The following is an 18417-nucleotide window of genomic DNA, read 5'->3' as shown; positions in this document are numbered from 1 at the left end:
TTTAAGCTGACAGTACTGTTCAGGATGTGCATAATGACGGTCTGGCATCCAAAAACAGTGAGTCCAGCTTCCCATGCTGCTGTGTTGCAACATTTTACTTGGTCTCCTAAAAAATGTGTGAAGCAGGTTTCACGTGAAAGCTGGATAAACCAATCACGCGCACAATGAATTCTGAAGCCTGCAAAGTGGAAAGTGTACATTTCAAGATCGCTGCACACTTTGAGCAAGGTCATCCACATCAAAGGATGGAGTACTGTGAGTGGTTTGAAAGCAAGCTTTGTGAGGATGAATGGTTTGTAGGAGTGGTTATATGGCCTAAGGAGGCGCAATTCAAATTTAAAACCACCGTAACTGCATGTAGTGCGTTCCTGAAAATCTTCATGTTCATATGGAAAACATGTCAATGTACCAGGTGTTGTGCAGCCTGTCACTGCGTGGTCTGACTGGCCGATTCTTCTTTGAAGGTACAATAAATGATGACTTGTATCTTCATATGCTGCAAACATCGATTTTAGCTGCAATCCGAGAGGCATTTTGAAATGAAAGATTTTGCCTACAACAAGATGGTGCTCTGCCTCAATACCATAGGTATGTCAGAGCCTAATTGGGTGGATCTACCTGTGTGAGGGAATGAGCAACTCAAACCATTGAGGCAGCCTGTGTGGCTATCTTACAGGCAACACCAACAGCCATAATTTGGTCAACAGTTCAGCAGCATTGAAATTGTTTGACTGCTAATGGGGGTCACTCTGAACACACATAACATTCCCCCCTGTGAAAGTATTGTAGCAGTATGTCAATTTGGTACATTAAGAGTGACTATCAAAGAGCGTCTACATTTTTCTGGACCTCCCTGTATTAGTGAAGTCATGATCTGAAATTTAAACATTTTAGAATAACTAATATTGCATTCATGGAATATACGAAAGAGCCACCACGACATTCAACAAGAATAAATAATATTAACTGCCATTCTGCAATATTTTGCAGCCAATATTAAACACAAAGAATACTTTCTAGAAATTGAATATAATTATGTACAGTGCTGAGAGGAAGAATCCAAAGCTGAGTGACAGAGCTACATACAGAAGCTTCGCTCACACTATCTGTGTGACTTAAGTAGCTCATTTTAAGGGAAAAACAGTTCAGGGCGGGAGCAACAGAAAATGCAGTGGGCATTCGACTACAGCAGAGCTCATGCAACCTTTACACACAAGCAGAGAGCATGACAAATATGGACTAATTGGCCTAATTAAAACTGGATGGTTTCTGTTTAGAGAGGATAATTTATTACACAGCGGATTATTAATTTTAATTTATACAGCTCCCTTGTTAGGCAAACTTCAATTTAGACAAACTTTACTGGTTTGCAAGTGATATAGTAAAGAAACATTCACTATTGGTACCTACATTATTGCCTATACAATTTCTGTGATTTTAAAAAAGTTATTAGCTGTGATGAGACTGACAACCATTGATCTCATAGTGGGAAAGAAGCCAACAAGAATAGGCAAAGGATTTTCTCAAATAGAGGGCTAGACTGCTTGATTTTGCTTCACAAAGGGAGAATGGACAAATTAGGAAAGAGAATTGAAATAGGATTAAAAAAAGTCCCAAGATTTGGATCATCATCTAGACTTGGAGAACAAAAAGTTACAAAGGAATGTTTATAAACACATAGAGGATATAAAAATGAAATTGAACTAAGTTTGCAAAAATTAGAAGTTAGTGCAAGATCCTCTGGTAGTGAAGGAACTGATTGCAATAGGGATTTAATGGATGACAGATTACTATCTTCTCTTACTGCAGTGCAAGCTGAGGTAGGAACCTCATAACAATGGGGATGATAGCTCTGCTACACAGGATTCACATACCCATAATTACCTGAATTTTGAGTATGTCATACACGATACAAGCAGAGACTTAAATATTTATATTTTGATCCCAAAAAGCATAGACTGCATATGAAAAAGAAAGTACTGTAAACATGTAGCATGTGTAAGAAAATTGAAGTTGTTAGTTCACGTAGACATACTATTTCGTAAACAGTAATATGAGAAAGCCTAAAGAATCTTCCTTGGTCCACTGCCTCGTGGTCTGGGAGGAATGGCATTCACTTTTGTAGTAGTTGAATGTTGGTCAACACTGGTGAAGCGATGTATCATGTAGAAAGGGCTACTGCAAGTAGAAAATTAGGAGATCATTACCATAAAAATATATGGAACCCAACAATTGTTGTGAGCTAATCTATCTCAATTCTCTGCAAAAAAGCTCAAAGAATTTTTGGTGTGAGAAAATGTATACTGTATACTGATATACAGATAGAAGCAAATATGGCAGAATTGTGAATTAGGTCAACTCAGCAGGAAATATTGTGCAAATAAGCATTCCACATGGGTAGAAACACTTGAGGAATTTGAAATGGTGACGAACGAATTGCTGAAATTGATTCCTATGGAAAAGCAGAATAGCAGCTTGAAACGCACCACCACCTAAAACGTGTAGACTGGCCTCCAGATGAAGCAGATACAAATATTAACATATGTTTAGTCAAGGAGGGAGAGAAACAAAAGGAAAGCTAGTAACATCTTTGTAGTTATCAGTAAGCCACACTCCAACACAATGGTGCCGGCCAATCCCACCACTGGAAAGATCAGTGAATGTTCAGCACACAAAATGTATGATTATTTGTTGGTGAGCAGACAAAGTACAAACATTGGAGAAATAATCTCAAAAATTTTGGCACTGAAGTACCTTCACACCATGGATGGGCACCTGGGTGGAGGATAAATGTTTGACAACGTAATTTTTGGAGGATCTGACAGATAACCACATTTGTTTACGCTATTTAACTGTAGTGGCATGTTAAAGGATGAAAACAGGAGATGCAATTGTAGTGTGGAGAGCCGGATTGTAGTGTGGAGAGCCGGAAAACTATTGGAAAGTGTAGGTTTTGGCTTTAGTTTATATATGTATTTACACACATGAACACAAATGTGTTTTCATCTGAGGAGCCTCTGAGCCAGAGGCAGTACCACTCATGCTGTACTGCCATGAATTATGTTGGGTGACTCAATGAGTTCTAGCATTATTTAATATTGTGATCTTGGAAACAATTTTTATGCTTAGATGGATGGGTACCAATCCTGGTGTACGTTGCTGAAGCACAATGTGTCTACAGACAAAATTACTTTGACTTCTGGAGAGTTAAGTGCCTTTTTCCTTGTTAACAGTTAGGAACCAATTTACTGGTTAGAATTTAGCTCACATAGGAGAGCCCATCAGAAATGACAATGCTAATATTGTCGATGCTGGGGGATAAAAACAATCCTTTGGGAGTCTTTTGCTGCACTACTCATGCTCCAAATTAATGATTGCATCAGTCCCCTGACACGAGTAAGTTTACTGGTACATAGTTTTATTTTTAGTGGGATTTCATAGGTCTGATTCACTAAATGGTGACAACTGGCCAGAGACTTTACTGTTTGATTTTCAGAATGATAGTATGGTTGGATTTGTATAATTTTCTTAGGTTTAGTACGTAAGTAGTCAAGCCTATTTCCAATTTTTGCCTTACCTAATGAACTGAAACAATGTAGAAACAGCTTCCAGTCAAACTATTCCTTTAATGGTATCACACCGGAGAGAACTTCATATTCTTTTAAGTAATAAATCACATTCATTCACGTATGTTAAAATATATTCTGTTAATCAAATACGGAGTGCATATTTTATGTAATGTAATAGTCTATAAAAGTTGACTACATGAATGCTTTTTGAATACTGTCATTGAACATTTAACAAAACATTTGTTGCAATAAGTGGAAGATCATACCAGGTCAGATTGACAGGTCGTTGAAGTAGAACCCAGCTGCATGTGAAGCTTCAATTGTAAAAATATAATGATAAATGAAGTCTCTTATTTAGAGACATTATGTCAATGCCCCCACTTCCACTGAAGTCCATTCAGTTGGTTGGCTTGGGAAACAAACACACACACACACACACACACACACACACACACACACACACACACACACACACACACACACAGACAGACAGAATAAATTCATAAAGCAGAGGCCTTCAAAAGTAAACCAGAGAAGATACCGATTTTTTTAACGGAGTAATAATTAATTAATTAATTGAGAAATACACACGACAAAAACTCTAGCATTTGTTGCATACTTGAAAGAAGGATTATTCTTATGATATTTCTGATTTGAATTAAATGGCTTAGAAAACAGAAATACTCTTGTTCACTTATATGGGACAGCATGTGTGATAATACGGAATTTGGCTGAAATAAATTTGGAAATTCTCTCTTAAAGATCAGCGGTACAAAATTTTCTGTACCCGTCATCTATAAATGAGCACAGTAATTTTACACTGATCAGCCGGAACATTCCGACCGCCTGCTTAATAGCCAGTATATCCACCTTTGGCATAGATAAGTGGCGACGCATCTTGGCATGAAAGCAATGATGCCTTGGCTGGATGGAGGGAGTTGGTACCACATCTGCACACCCAAGGCATCCGATTGCTGTAAATTATGGGGAGGAGACAATGAGCTCTGATGGCACGTTCAATCACATCCCAGATGTGTTTGATCGGTTTCACCTATCTGGAGAGTTGCAGCTCCAGCACCTCAACTGGAGCTTGCTACTGTGCTCTTTGAACCACTCAATCACACTCCTGGCCTTGTGACAGCACATTATCTTGCTGAAAAATGCCACTGCTTTCTGGTAACGTTATCGTCATGAAGGTGTGTGTGCAGTCTGCAACTAATGTATGTTAGTCCTTAGCTGTCATGGTGCCTTACACAAGCTCCACTGAACCCATGGATGCCCAAATGAGTGTTCCGATTAGCATAATGAAGCCACCATAAGCTTGTCTCCATTGTGCGGTACAGATGCTAAGGAGCTGCTCCCCAGGAAGATGACATTCATGTCCTCCCACTGGCACGATGAAGAAGGTATCAGGATTCGTCAGACCACACGACTACCTGCCACTATGCCAACGTCCAGTGCTGATGGTCACGTGCCAATTTCGGCTGCAGTTGCCTATGTTGTTGTGTTAATATTGGCAAATGCATAGGCGGTTGGCTACATAGGCCCATGATTAGGAGTGTTCGGTGCACTGTGAGTTCAGACATTTGTTCTCTGCCCAACATTAATGTCTGATGTTAGTTCCACCACAGTTCGCTGCCTAACCTGTTTTACCAGTCTGCCAGCCTATGACGTCTAACATCTGTAATGGGAAGGTGGCTACCCAATCCCTCCCAACACCTGGATGTGGTTACAGCACTCCACGAACACCAAACAAGTCATGCAGTTTCCGCAATGCTTGTGCTGAGCCTCCGGGCCAGCACAATGTGCCCTCGGTGAAACCCACAGACACTACATGCATCGTGGTATCACCTGGACAGATTTATATCAATATAAGGTCAGCAGTCATAATGCTCTAGCTGATCAGGGTATGTGATTAAATACAACAAAGTAGCCCAAAAAGTTGTTATTTATGTGTAAATGGTATCCTACATATGTTCAAAATTGTTTTGCATTTCTATTATATTTTTGAGGTGTTACGTGGGCAGGACACACTAAGTGGAGTTCGACAGCGAAATCTCTATGTCATAGCAGATGCTGCACGGAACTACCATCGTTTAACGGAATGCACAAGAGGACCCCAAGAATACACCTTCCCTGTGTATTTCCATTGATGTGAAGAAACATGATTAATGTGTTACTTTCAGTTTAGTACAAGCTAACTACAGTCCATACAAGATATTTGAACTTACTTTTATGTCCTAATATTTCAACATCCAAATATAGAAGAATTATTTTTTCACTGAATAACTGAAGAATAAGAATCACTGTTTATGTGGCTTTAGCACACAAAATTTAGGAAAGGGGCTGCAATAATCTAAATATAAACAAGAATCCCTAATTTAATAAATATTACAAAGTTGTTAGCTAACAGAATTCAGAACAGTCAAATATTCCAAAGAAAGCAAATAAGAATCATTTTAATTTCAACTTTCAGTACGAAATAGATGACCAAAGTATGCGACAAATATCTTCTGTGTCCGTTAAAATGTGAAGTGATATTTAAAAGTGACTGAAGCAGAAAACGATATTTCTTCTTGTGTACTATCTAATCAGTCAAAGCCCTTGACGAACAGTACATTATGAAGTATTTGGAGACTAAACCTCACTGGCGGCCAGCAGTTAATGAAAGCGAATGCGCAGTGCAGTTCGAAACACCACCACCTTCATCACGACGCACACTTCATTATTGGCTGGTAATGAGTTAGAAGATTTCCGTACTACACCTGTTACTCAACAATGCCTGTGCCTTAGTGAATGCTCAAAAAACTGAACCTAACTTGCAGTATCAGGAACCATTAGTTTCAATTTACCTCTGTGTGCTTCTTCTTGCTGGAACCTTTCTTCTCCTCACTTACAGCACTCGACTTGCGTTTGCGGTCTTCTTTTTTCACACTGGTTGACCCCGTGTCACTGCCACTTCCTCCCTTCTTGCTCTCTGCCCTCTTCGACTCGTATTCACTGATGAGGTCCGGGCAGTCCAAATTCTCCTCTGGTTCCCATGTGTTATCGTCACTACAACAATGGAAATGGGACACAAAAATTCGCCTCCCGAACTGCCTCACAAGCCAGAGGAACTGCGAAGAGCACTAGCAGATTGAAAATACAGTGTCCTGTCCTTGTTGTGTGCACATGAATTGCTAGACTTCATAAAAAAGAATTTACCATGTCTAATAACACAAACTTTCCAGTTAACTTTGCTATGAGGCAGAAAGAAGTTTAACAGCACTTAAAATGAATATATAGCAAGAGCGTTCACTAATTAAGAAAAGGTGAAACAAAGCCAGAAGGCAAAAATAAGCAAACAACTTTTTAAGAGGAAAAAATGACAATTAAAGATCTGTTTACATTTCATGGCACATTACCTCTTTCTGAAGGAATTCCATTAAGGCTCATGTAAGAGAAAGGAGAAAAAAAACACCAATTACAAACTACGCCAAGTTCCTCGAACAGCTGTCACAAAGTTTAGTAGAACTCTCGATATTTCAGAACTGTGAACTGTTGCTTGGAGATCTGTTTGCACAGCAAACAATATAATGACACACAGTTACTGACTGGTGACTTCTTCCTGGAAATGTATTGTAAAAAAACCCTACTTCATCAGTATGCATTGGTTTGGTCTAATTCCTGTAAACTGGGCAATCAAACCAGTGCACCTAGAAATTTTATTGCAGCACAATACTTGTGTGGTGGATATACGTATCTCTAATAATGGCACCACGTTTGCTGCTGAAATACCACGAGAGTTCTACAGTGTAATCTGAACACTTGACAATTGTTCAGGTATGTGTTTTCCCAGGAAAACCTCAAAATCATATATACTAACACACACACACACACACACACACACACACACACACACACACACACACAAACAAACAAACCAGAACTGACAGACAAAACTAAATACCTGCTGATAAATAAACAAAATATCAAATTAACTCATGCGAAAAAGGTTATTAGTCAAGGGGGGAAAAATATATAATTCAAATCACAAAAGACACTAGAAAGGTAAACGAAGTAACAATGGAGAGTACAATCAAAAGGCCTAGAAAAATACCCAGAATAAATTACAAATTTGGAAAAAAGTAATCAGAGATCATGGCTACATCAATTTGGGAAGAAAGATGACTCGCTCAGTGTAGCCCGCAAACAATCTTTTCAACTGCACCTAAAACAATTACGTTTACACCTGCCACCCTTAGGATAAAGTTGTGTAATTTTCTCATTTTTCAACAAATTTGTGCTTGCTATAGTGTCATAACATTGGAACTGCTGATTAACTTCAAATAACACTCTTCAGTCAGAGCCTGCAACCAGGACACCTAGCCTGCTTTGCAAGTTGCACCTGGTATGCATGCACACACAAGTTCTTCATGAAATAATATGACCCCAACAATTTATTGTTTCCCTGATATTTTCTGTCCTTGTGGCAAGAACCTGTGACTTACAGAAACAAAAATCAATGTTAGTATTCAAAATACTAGTGGCAGATGTCTCCGTAAAAGCTAGCACTATACTGAAACATTTACAATAGACAAATTTTTTTTCCTGAAAAACAATTAAGGTTACATCCCCAGCCAATATGTCAATGGCTTTGTAACTTTGTAGTGTGTGTGTGTGTGTGTGTGTGTGTGTGTGTGTGTGTGTGTGTGTGTGTGTGTGTGTGTGTGAAATTACTAATATTTTGCACATCAAAGTTCATCAAAATAGGCCTTAATTTTTAACTTTCCGGAATATATTTAGAAGGAACTGAAGTGACGAACAAGGACTAAGAAGAACATCACCTGAAAAGATCTAGTACAGTAGAGCGTCGATTATCCGAAGTAATTGGGGGACATGGGTGTTCGGAAAACTCGTTTGTTCGGATAATCAAACTGTACATGTTTATTTGCCAAAAAGAAGTATTGTACAGTAAATTTATTCATAAAACAGGCATCTCTTTTAGTATTACAAAGTAACATACAAAGGCAACTTCAGTAGGAATATATAGCATGTGGCACAGTTCATTAAATAAATATATATACATATTACATACGCATTTTGCATGAACAATACACACAGTTTGCACCGTGAGAAGCTCTTCTTGGGGGCGCATAATCCTAACTGCACGGAGCGGAACGCCTCAACTTGAAGCTGGCGCAGCTGTTGCTGTGAACAGCTTTGATACTGCCGCTACTTCTACTACCAGTGCCAAGCCGACAGAAGTGTGCTGATAGTTGAAACACAGCGATTGGCATCTTGTGAAGGCCCCCATTAGAAGCAATGTTCTGCCAGCGGTGGCACAGTGCGGCGACTACTGTGGGAAACTTGGTTTGAGAGTGACGGGGATGATGGACGGTAGGGTGGGAGAGTAACAGGTGCAAGTACACAGTTCGGTTAAGCGGTCGTTCGGTTGACCGACGTTCGGATAATCGACGCTCTACTGTACATGCAGACTAACAACATACAGTATATTGTGTGCAGAATCACATTCTGAGGTGAAACAGCTTTCAGTAATCTTTGTCCAGTCATCTAGTACACAGTGCCAAGCCTTACCAAGAAGAGGCGGAAGAGTAAAATTTCTTAGTGGAGTTGAAAACAAATTTGTGGTTTGCCATAAAAAAAAATGCAGCCGATCATTGTAAAAACACGTAATAAACTGAAAGAATACATCTTGTTTCGTCTTTGGCTTTATGCTTGAAATATATGCAATTATTGGTGTAATTTAATCAATACAAAAATGAGTTAAATGGTAACTGCCTGATGCACATCCTTGTCCAGCAAGAATCATCAAGGGACCAAAAGCGTGACAATCATGTGGGGAAGGATCAGCACTATAGTGTCTCCCACTTGAGTTCGTGAAATTCTACTTAACAATATTTGTGATATGGGGACCTGTGTGGGCATAAAGCAGCAGTCCCCTTGTCGCAGCTTTTCCAGATGTTTTGACTTAACTGCACAGCATAATTTATCTACCATGCCACAAGTACTGTTCCCCCTGTGATTCAGATCTCATCTTTATTGAAATCAATAAACAATGAGAACTGGGTAAGCATTACATTCACAGGGTATGGCTGACTGACTTTGTGAGATTTGGAGGGGGGGGGGGGGGGGGGCTATGGATGAGACGACTGCAACATTGATGCTTTTTTTTACTCCAGTTTCCAGTGACTGCACTAGCTTTCATCGCCTGCAACAATGTGCCCAATACTGAAGGCAACAGCTATCTGGTTTGCTTTTTGTTCAGCATTCAGCATCTGGGGTATCCACTGGCTACAGACCTTAAGGTTGCCTAACTCCTGCCTGATAATGTGCTCCATGCTGCTCGAGATCCTTTGCTAGCAAATAAATCTTTATGTGCTGGTCTAATTGCACAGAACTTGGTGCACCATTCCAATGGTAGTTTTCAAAAGACATGCTGCCGCTTAAAGATTCTTCACTCTTCAGTGGATGCGTGCTAGTGTTCGTCCTTCAGCACCCGAGGAAAGAACAACACCCTGGTCCCGTTTGGATGCATCTGGTAATAACATTGCCACAGTTCTCTTTCCCGCATTTACTGCATACATGCCAGAAAGGCATTTATGCCACAATGATCCCTCACATAAATGTCAATGTTTATACACATGCATCAAAGTCACATTACACTGCTCATACCTTCAGACGGAAACTTGCCCCTTATACATTAAATTTATTAAAAATTATTAGTCTACAATTTTGTCAGAAAAATAGCTTACTGCCAGCTAGCAGCTCGGGAATATGTTTCTTTTTCACTTTCTGTCACATTTGGGAAGACACCCACCCCCCCCCCCCCCCCCACACACACACACACACACCTTTCTCTGTCAGTTAGTTCCTCCCTTGAAAACCATGGAAATTCCACACCTTCATGCATTGCCAACTGGTTCAAATGCCAATTGTCTCCATTCGATTTCGTTTTGGAGATCTAAGTATCTCTAATTTTTCCATCATTCAGGCTTTGTCATGAACTGCTCCATGACAGGTGTTTTCAGACTGCATTTGTCACTTTTTTATGTAATAGACACTTGGAGCTACTGTGCGGTGTGCCACTGGGTAAACAACATTATCAGCTCTGCTTCGCACAGTCAGTAAGTACAGTAGTACGTGGTTGGATCCAGTGGCAGCGGTATCTTAAAGATAAAATAATGATGGATGCAGTGGGTGCTTGACTTGCCTGGACAATGATTCTCCAGAGCTCCCAGGCATTGGAAACATCCGGTGACAGGTTGCCGAGAGCCCAGCACCCCACTGCTTGCCAGCCAGACAATCTAATTCTTACATACAGTTTGGGCACTATGAGCAATGTGCCCTTTCTGAATTCCCTAGCCCAGTTCGACAAACCCCAGAACTTTCTAGCAAGGACCACAGATGACTAACTGTCTTTGACAATTTGAAGTCTAACCTGCAGAAATTCACTTCTTTAAGTTAAACACCAGATGACTTGTTTTCAATACTGTGAAATCATTATAAAGCATTCAGAATTGCTCAGCATTTTAATAATATTCTGAAAGAGAATACCATTTTTTCTAATTTTCTATGTTAAGAAAACCTCAGAGCGAAGTAGGAAAGATTTGTGTCCAGTAAAAATTACGTAATGAGTTGAGAACCTATATTTTTAGCGGAATGGTAAATCTTTTACTACCAATGCACAGCAGTTTACACAAGTTTTTGTCCCACAGCTTTTATATTGAAAGGTTGTATTCCAATGTTTGTTTTTAAGATTATACCACAGCACACATGATTTGCCAGTATGGATACATTGTGTGTAATTTTTCATTTTGGGGATGCTAGTATGCTCCATTATTCTTCCATCTTCTATCTTCTCCATAGAGCTACTTTAAGAAATAGTCATGTTGGGTAGATTTTTCCATCAATGACTCCAAATTGTTCATTTGTTTAGGGAGGAGGTAAGAAAAGATTGGCGAATAGCTTTGACAAATGACAGCAGCAATCTATAGGGCACTTCAATCCAAAATTTAATAACTACTACCCATACCTATTCCTTCATTATTTGCTTCAGGTAAAACAGTGATACACTGTGTTGTCAAGCACCCAACAGAGCAGCAGTAATATAAAATAGAGTAAGCTAGGTGAGAAAAAATTTACTATCTGTGGGGGAAAAAAAAAGACCCCAGTTACGAACTAGCAGCATAATCCCACACTGAAGCAATTGGTGATAGAATACACAGCTGGTTGGGATCTGATGCAACTGCAGTGGTTAATAATATAGTGAAAATTTATTGAATTATTGTTTAATAAAACAGTAGTTTAGCTAATTATGTAAGCTTACTTTCTCGTTTAAATAAAATAAGGTTAAACTGTGGTTTTGACCATACATGACTTACCTTTGTAACTTAAAAAAAAGCTATTCTATACGTGTACAAAGTGTGCCGCACGCCCGTTTGTGTCACGAAAAACTGTGCACTCGCTTGAGGGTTAATAAGTAGGCCTCAATAAGCCAGTCTTACACACACACACACACACACACACACACACACACACACACACACACACACACACACACACACACACACACACAGGTTTTCCTCTTTTTTTGTGTGCCTATCGATAACTGTTTCTTTTTGGTGATTGGTCTCCTTTAATGTAGAAGATTTTACATTCCACAAGAACTTTGCAACACATCTCTAATTGGATTTATTTACTTAATTATTGGTTTATCAAAAATGCTCCGAGCCACATTAAATTTTCTTCCCATAAGTGTTGTAACACACTTATCTGCAAATAAACATAGGGGTTTGATGGGAAGGTGATAATTTATTTGTGAGCTGGCAAAGTAAACGAATGTGACGACAAAAAACTACATTTCTTGCATCAGAATGTATTTTACAAATACTAGATTTCAATGAGTCATTGATGTGGGTCAAAGTAGACACGTTTTATCACTAGGTTCAATATTTCACTTTGTGGAATTAACTTACAATTATGGAATTAAAGAATAATTTCTGAGAATTCCATAACACCCAAAAATCACAATGCACACTGTGACTAAGCCAGTTTCCATTTCCAATGCAGTAATTCAATGTATTTTCAAGTATGGCAACATGAGCCAGCTGCTGAACAAAATCTGCTAACACCATTATACAAGATATTTACCTACAACCACATGCAGAGGACAACTGTGAGAAGGTACTTTGTATATTAAGGTTCACACAGAGATCTGATGAAGGCTAAGACCACACTTAGTTTTACTATTTCGTATAACAAAAAACAGACATTACCGGCGGCTGCCAATTTGAGCTAGAAGAACACACTATGTTTAGTACATCTGTATCTGCAATAACAGAAGTTACACTGAATCAACAATTGCCCAAATGTGTGCAGTTGTGTTTGAAATTTCCTTACATACTTCAGTGTTGCCTGTTAGTTAATAAATCTGGCAGCTACCAGAAAGAGTAAATATCTGGCAAGAAGAACACTGGATTCAGCTGCTCCCATCAGCCACCTCTCCGGGTGCCTTCTTCCAGAAAGTTGGCCAACAGCCGGAGGGGATGGCAGGGAGCAGAAAAAGCAAGCCTGGACCCTCACATGAGAGGGGTGAAGGGGGTGGGGTGGGGTGGGTTTTGTGTGTGTGTGTGTGTGTGTGTGTGTGTGTGTGGAGGTGGGAAGTTGAGGGTAGTAGAAGCTGTGCAGAGGCCGCACTTTTGTGAAAGCAGAGGTCACACACAGGTATAAAAACCATTTAAATGCTATTTACAGCTTGAAAACTGAACAAATTCTGTGTTGACTGCTGTAGGCAAGTTAACTCATCATGCTCCGCAGGGGCTGAGAATACATTTCTTAATTGCAGCCCCCCAGGTTTTCCGTAACCCTTTGACTGCTAGACATGCACAATTCATTCTGCAATTGAGTACGGCTTTGTTTTCATTGTACTGCTCTTATAATGTTGCTACCTGTGCCGAGAGATGGCAATCTGGTCATTACGAAATACTTTTAATAGAACAATTCAGGGGGGAAAAAATAAAATAAAATAAAAATTGCACCTTTCAACAGTCTGACATCTGTGTTCAATAAAGGAATGAATTTCTATTCACTATTTGTCATGGTTACCATATTGTATCAAATTAAATAAATCATTGCACAATATCCTGAAGTGTTTGCAGTGCTAAAAACTGCATTGCATAAACTGTAACTGCATTGCTTAAACTATACAAACGGTTGATTTTAATTCTTACACTGGTGTAAGAAACGTAAATAAGATATCAAAATTTCATTTAAAATCAGAGCAGAACACCTAATTTCATTCTTGAGCTGCTGGTTTTTACATTTGCCAGACGGTCGATCATGACACGTCCATTTTCATCCCTGTACATTAGGAATCATTTGGTCATAACAATCATATTTCACAAATGTTTCAAGATATGGAAACAAGATTTTTCAGAAATGAGGGCATGCAAAGAGAGACATATGTTGTATTATAAATATTTTACTTTTTTTTATTCACAGCAGTGAGAGGTCAATGGAATGGGACTCAAACATGTTAACAGTGCTTAACAAAAACCCAGGCATTTAAACACATCCTCAGCACCTGGGGAGCATGAGGAAAACTCATCCACAGCAGTCAAAGGATCAAGCATCTTGTTCCATTGACTTCTCACTGCTGCTGACAAGTTAGTTCCACATCTCTAGTATTTAGTATTGCGTATTGCATGGTATTGGTTGCAGAAAACCTTGTTCCAAAAATTTCAATCATTTATGAAATATTATGACTGACAGCCGCCCAATTCCTGGCATGCAGATACAGAAATGGGCACATTGTACCTTAGCATCTGCCTAATATAAAAAACCATGAACTCTTAGAACAAGATGAGGTACCATCCTTCTCTCAATTTTAAACAAAATTCTGAGATCTTTTCTATATTTTATACACAGCAATGTATGTGCTAAATGCAATCATACACAAAGTTCATGTATTTGCATTTTTACCTCTGCAAACTCTAAAATTTCTTTCAATGTTTTACTTAATTTCACATAGCACAGTAACTATGATGAATAATGAAAAGAAATCCAGTCTTTTATTGAGCAGATATGTAGAAAGATGTAGAAAAACTAAACTTTTTCACCAAGTAGTTTTCTTAAAACTGGATGGTTAAGTATTTGATAGCAGCTGGAACACTGTCCCCGCAAAGGTAGCAGCATTTGGCTATCAGTACAGCGACAACAAAGCCACACTCCACAGAGAATGCGGAGAGCATGTCTGTAACAGTGTAAGGTTTAATAAAGAGACTATACTCTGATTAAAATTACTTTGTGATTGACATTTCACTGATTCCAGCACCAAAATATTTCAATCAAAAATAATTTTAACATGAGTATAATCACAGCAACGAGGAAAGGAAACAGTAGAAATCTGTAGCGCAACACAGCAGATAACAATGGTGACCTCACGAAGTACTTTAAGTTGAGGAAAATTGGCTGCAATCAAAAACTAAGGACTCCCAGATGAAGCCTTCCAAATTCTGCAGATTCGGACCTAGGTCACCAATCAGCCAACTTACAGTTGATACACTGCATGCTTTAGCCTACCCATAACAACAGTTTAAGGAGTAATTCAAAGATCTGATTCTCAGTTTTATATTTATCACAGATAGTAATGTGAATTTATGACCCTCTCACAAATGATGTTGGAGTGACAGATGAAAATGAAAGTACTCTGACACAGTTCTTACCAGTAAAAATAACCAGAGAGAGAGAGAGAGAGAGAGAGAGAGAGAGAGAGAGAGAGAGAGAGAGACTCAACAGCAAAAATATCTCTTAATTTTGTTGCTCTCTCTCTCTCATATATGACGACTGGAAACTGGCTCAATCATGATACTGTGTGACAAGTTATTCAACACTTACTTTGAATACCCCTTCCACTTCAATAAGTACTCCACTTTGCCATTGCGTATTCGCTTATCCAACACTTTCTCAACTGAGTATTCTTCCTCTGGCTCCTCCCCATCCGCATTATTTCCTGCAGCATCCTTATCTTTGGTCTTTCGACTGGGGCCTTCCACTAAAAATTTTTAAGAAGTATGCTATTAAACAAAAGTTTGTCACCTCAAATCATTCAAAAAATCAATTCATTAAAGAAATCTTTACAAAATGCAAGCACTATCAAATAACAAAAATGCCTACTTACAAGAGCAGAAAATGAGAACAGCAATGCTAGCTCTTCATGGTAAATGTTTAATCACTTGAGAAATGAAAGTGAAATGGATGAATGAAAGATTAGACAAGGAAATCATTCAGGGAAACTGGCAAAACACATTCTGTAGGCAATATTATTAACCCTCATCTTCTGCAATGTGCTTCATTTGACATGAAGCTCAGCATTATTCTGCATTTTACTCTTGATAGTTTCTTTCCAGTTATTTACCATTACATACTATGACATCTCAAATGTAAGGTTAAACTGCTATCTTCATTTTTCTCTACCACTTTTATAAATAAAAAAGTGGTCAGGTGCAAGCAGGACTGGTGCACTGAGGGCTCCCTACAAAATTAATCGCGTATATAGATAGTTTACCCACTTCCACAATCTAGATTCTCTACCATTTTTGCCAGTTACTGACACTGATGCTAGCAAGATATCAGTCCCAGGAATTCTTTTTCGAGGATGTCCTAATTTCAACTACACAAATCTGATTAAAATAACAGCCAGGAGGCAGTCTACCACTATTGTAGTATCAGTAGTTTTGTAAACAGGCTGACAGTCTCGCAATGGTTCAAACATCAGGCAAGAAATGACTTTACTTCTCGCATGACGGATCAGGAGTGATTTCCACATGTAGATATGACATTTCAAGTTGAATGTGAAACAAACATTTCAGAAGTTTCATTCTCAGACTAGTCTATAAATATTTTCCATATACAGCTTTTATTGCCACATATCCATCAGTAATCACTCCTGGATATCTGACGATGGGTAAATTCCAAAACGTTTCATATGAGCAAGTCACTTTTTGCCTGATGTTTAACTTTTACTATTGCGACCCACTCTGCCAGGATGCAGAACTACTAATTCTTTAATTTCAAGTTTGACATCGGATAACAAATGATAAAGGAAACCATTATTTCATGTGATATAGCTACAAATTAACAATTTACGGGGTTTTTCGTTCATTTGTACTGTGAAACCTTACTAATTGCAAAATTTCGCCATTGTTATCAATGGGAAACATATTATAGGTTTGCAAGCATCATCAAAATTTGAAAAATGGGCATACTTCCGACTGCATTCACATAGAAACTAATGCTTATTATAACACAAAAGGTCTATCAACCTTGTTGTTGTGGTCTTCTGTCCTGCGGCTGGTTTGATGCAGCTCTCCATGCCACTCTATCCTGTGCAAGCCTCTTCATCTCCCAGTACCTACTGCAGCCTACATCCTTCTGAATCTGCTTAGTGTATTCATCTCTTGGTCTCCCTCTATGATTTTTACCCTCCACGCTGCCCTCCAATATTAAATTGGTGATCCCTTGATGCTTCAGAACATGTCCTACCAACCGATCCCTTCTTCTCGTCAAGTTGTGCCACAACTTCTCTTTTCCCCAATCCTATTCAATACCTCCTCATTAGTTATGTGATCTGCCCATCTAATCTTCAGCATTCTTCTGTAGCACCACATTTCGAAAGCTTCTATTCTCTTCTTGTCCAAACTATTTACCGTCCATGTTTCACTTCCACACATGGCTACACTCCATACAAATACTTTCAGAAACGACTTCCTGACACTTAAATCTATACACGATGTTAACAAATTTATCTTCTTCAGAAACACTTTCCTTGCCATTGCTAGTCTACATTTTATATCTTCTCTACTTCGACCATCATGTTATTTTGCTCCCCAAATAGCAAAACTCCTTTACTACCTTAAGTGTCTCATTTCCTAATCCAGTTCCCTCAGCATCATCCGACTTAATTCGACTACATTCCATAATGCCTGTTTTGCTTTTGTTGATGTTCACCTTATATCCTTCTTTCAAGACGCTATCCATTCCATTCAACTGCTCTTCCAAGTCCTTTGCTCTGTCTGACAGAATTACAATGTCATAGGCGAACATCAAAGTTATTTCTTCTCAATGGATTTTAATACCTACTCCAAATTTTTCTTTTGTTTCCTTTACTGTTTGCTCAATATACAGATTGAGTAACATCGGGGAGAGGCTACACCCCTGTCTCACTCCTTTCCCAACCACTGCTTCCCTTTCATGCCCCTCGACTTTTATGACTGCCATCTGGTTTCTGTACAAATTGTAAATAGCCTTTCGCTCCCTGTATTTTACCCCTGCCACCTTCAGAATTTGAAAGAAGGTATTCCAGTCAACATTGTCAAAAGCTCTCTCTCAGTCTACAAATAATAGAAACGTCTGTTTGCCTTTCCTTAATCTATCTTCTAAGATAAGTCGTAGGGTCAGTATTGCCTCACGTGTTCTAACATTTCTACAGAATCCAAACTGGTCTTCCCCGAGGTCGGCTTCTACTAGTTTTTCCAATCATCTGTAAAGAATTCGTGTTAGTATTTTGCAGCTGTGACTTATTAAACCGACAGTTCGGTATTTTTCACATCTGTCAACATCTGCTTTCTTTGGGATTGCAATTATTATGTTATTCTTGAAGTCTGAGGATATTTCGCCTGTTTCATACATCTTGTTCACCAGATGGTAGAGTTTTGTCAGGACTGGCTCCCCCAAGGCCATCAGTAGTTCCAATGGAATGTTGTCTACTCCGGGGGCCTTGTTTCGACTCAGGTCATTCAGTCCTCTGTCAAACTCATCACGCAGTATCTCATCTCCCATTTCATCC

The 18417-nt window shown here is 39.0% G+C and overlaps 1 protein-coding gene across 1 annotated transcript in view; it reads right to left on the bottom strand.

The window, feature by feature from the left end:
• Positions 1–18417, bottom strand: part of LOC126293592 (chromobox protein homolog 1-like) — a 42005-nt gene that overhangs the window by 11923 nt on the left and 11665 nt on the right. The window contains exons 3-4 of the mRNA XM_049986868.1: positions 15468–15624; positions 6422–6623 (exon numbers count right to left, since the gene is read on the bottom strand). Coding sequence (XP_049842825.1) covers positions 6422–6623; positions 15468–15624 — 359 coding nt within the window. The remainder of the gene's footprint in view (positions 1–6421; positions 6624–15467; positions 15625–18417) is intronic.

The sequence above is a fragment of the Schistocerca gregaria genome, chromosome 10, assembly GCF_023897955.1.
Source record: "Schistocerca gregaria isolate iqSchGreg1 chromosome 10, iqSchGreg1.2, whole genome shotgun sequence".
Classification (NCBI taxonomy): Eukaryota; Metazoa; Arthropoda; class Insecta; order Orthoptera; family Acrididae; genus Schistocerca; species Schistocerca gregaria.
This window is presented reverse-complemented; position numbering and strand designations above follow the sequence as displayed.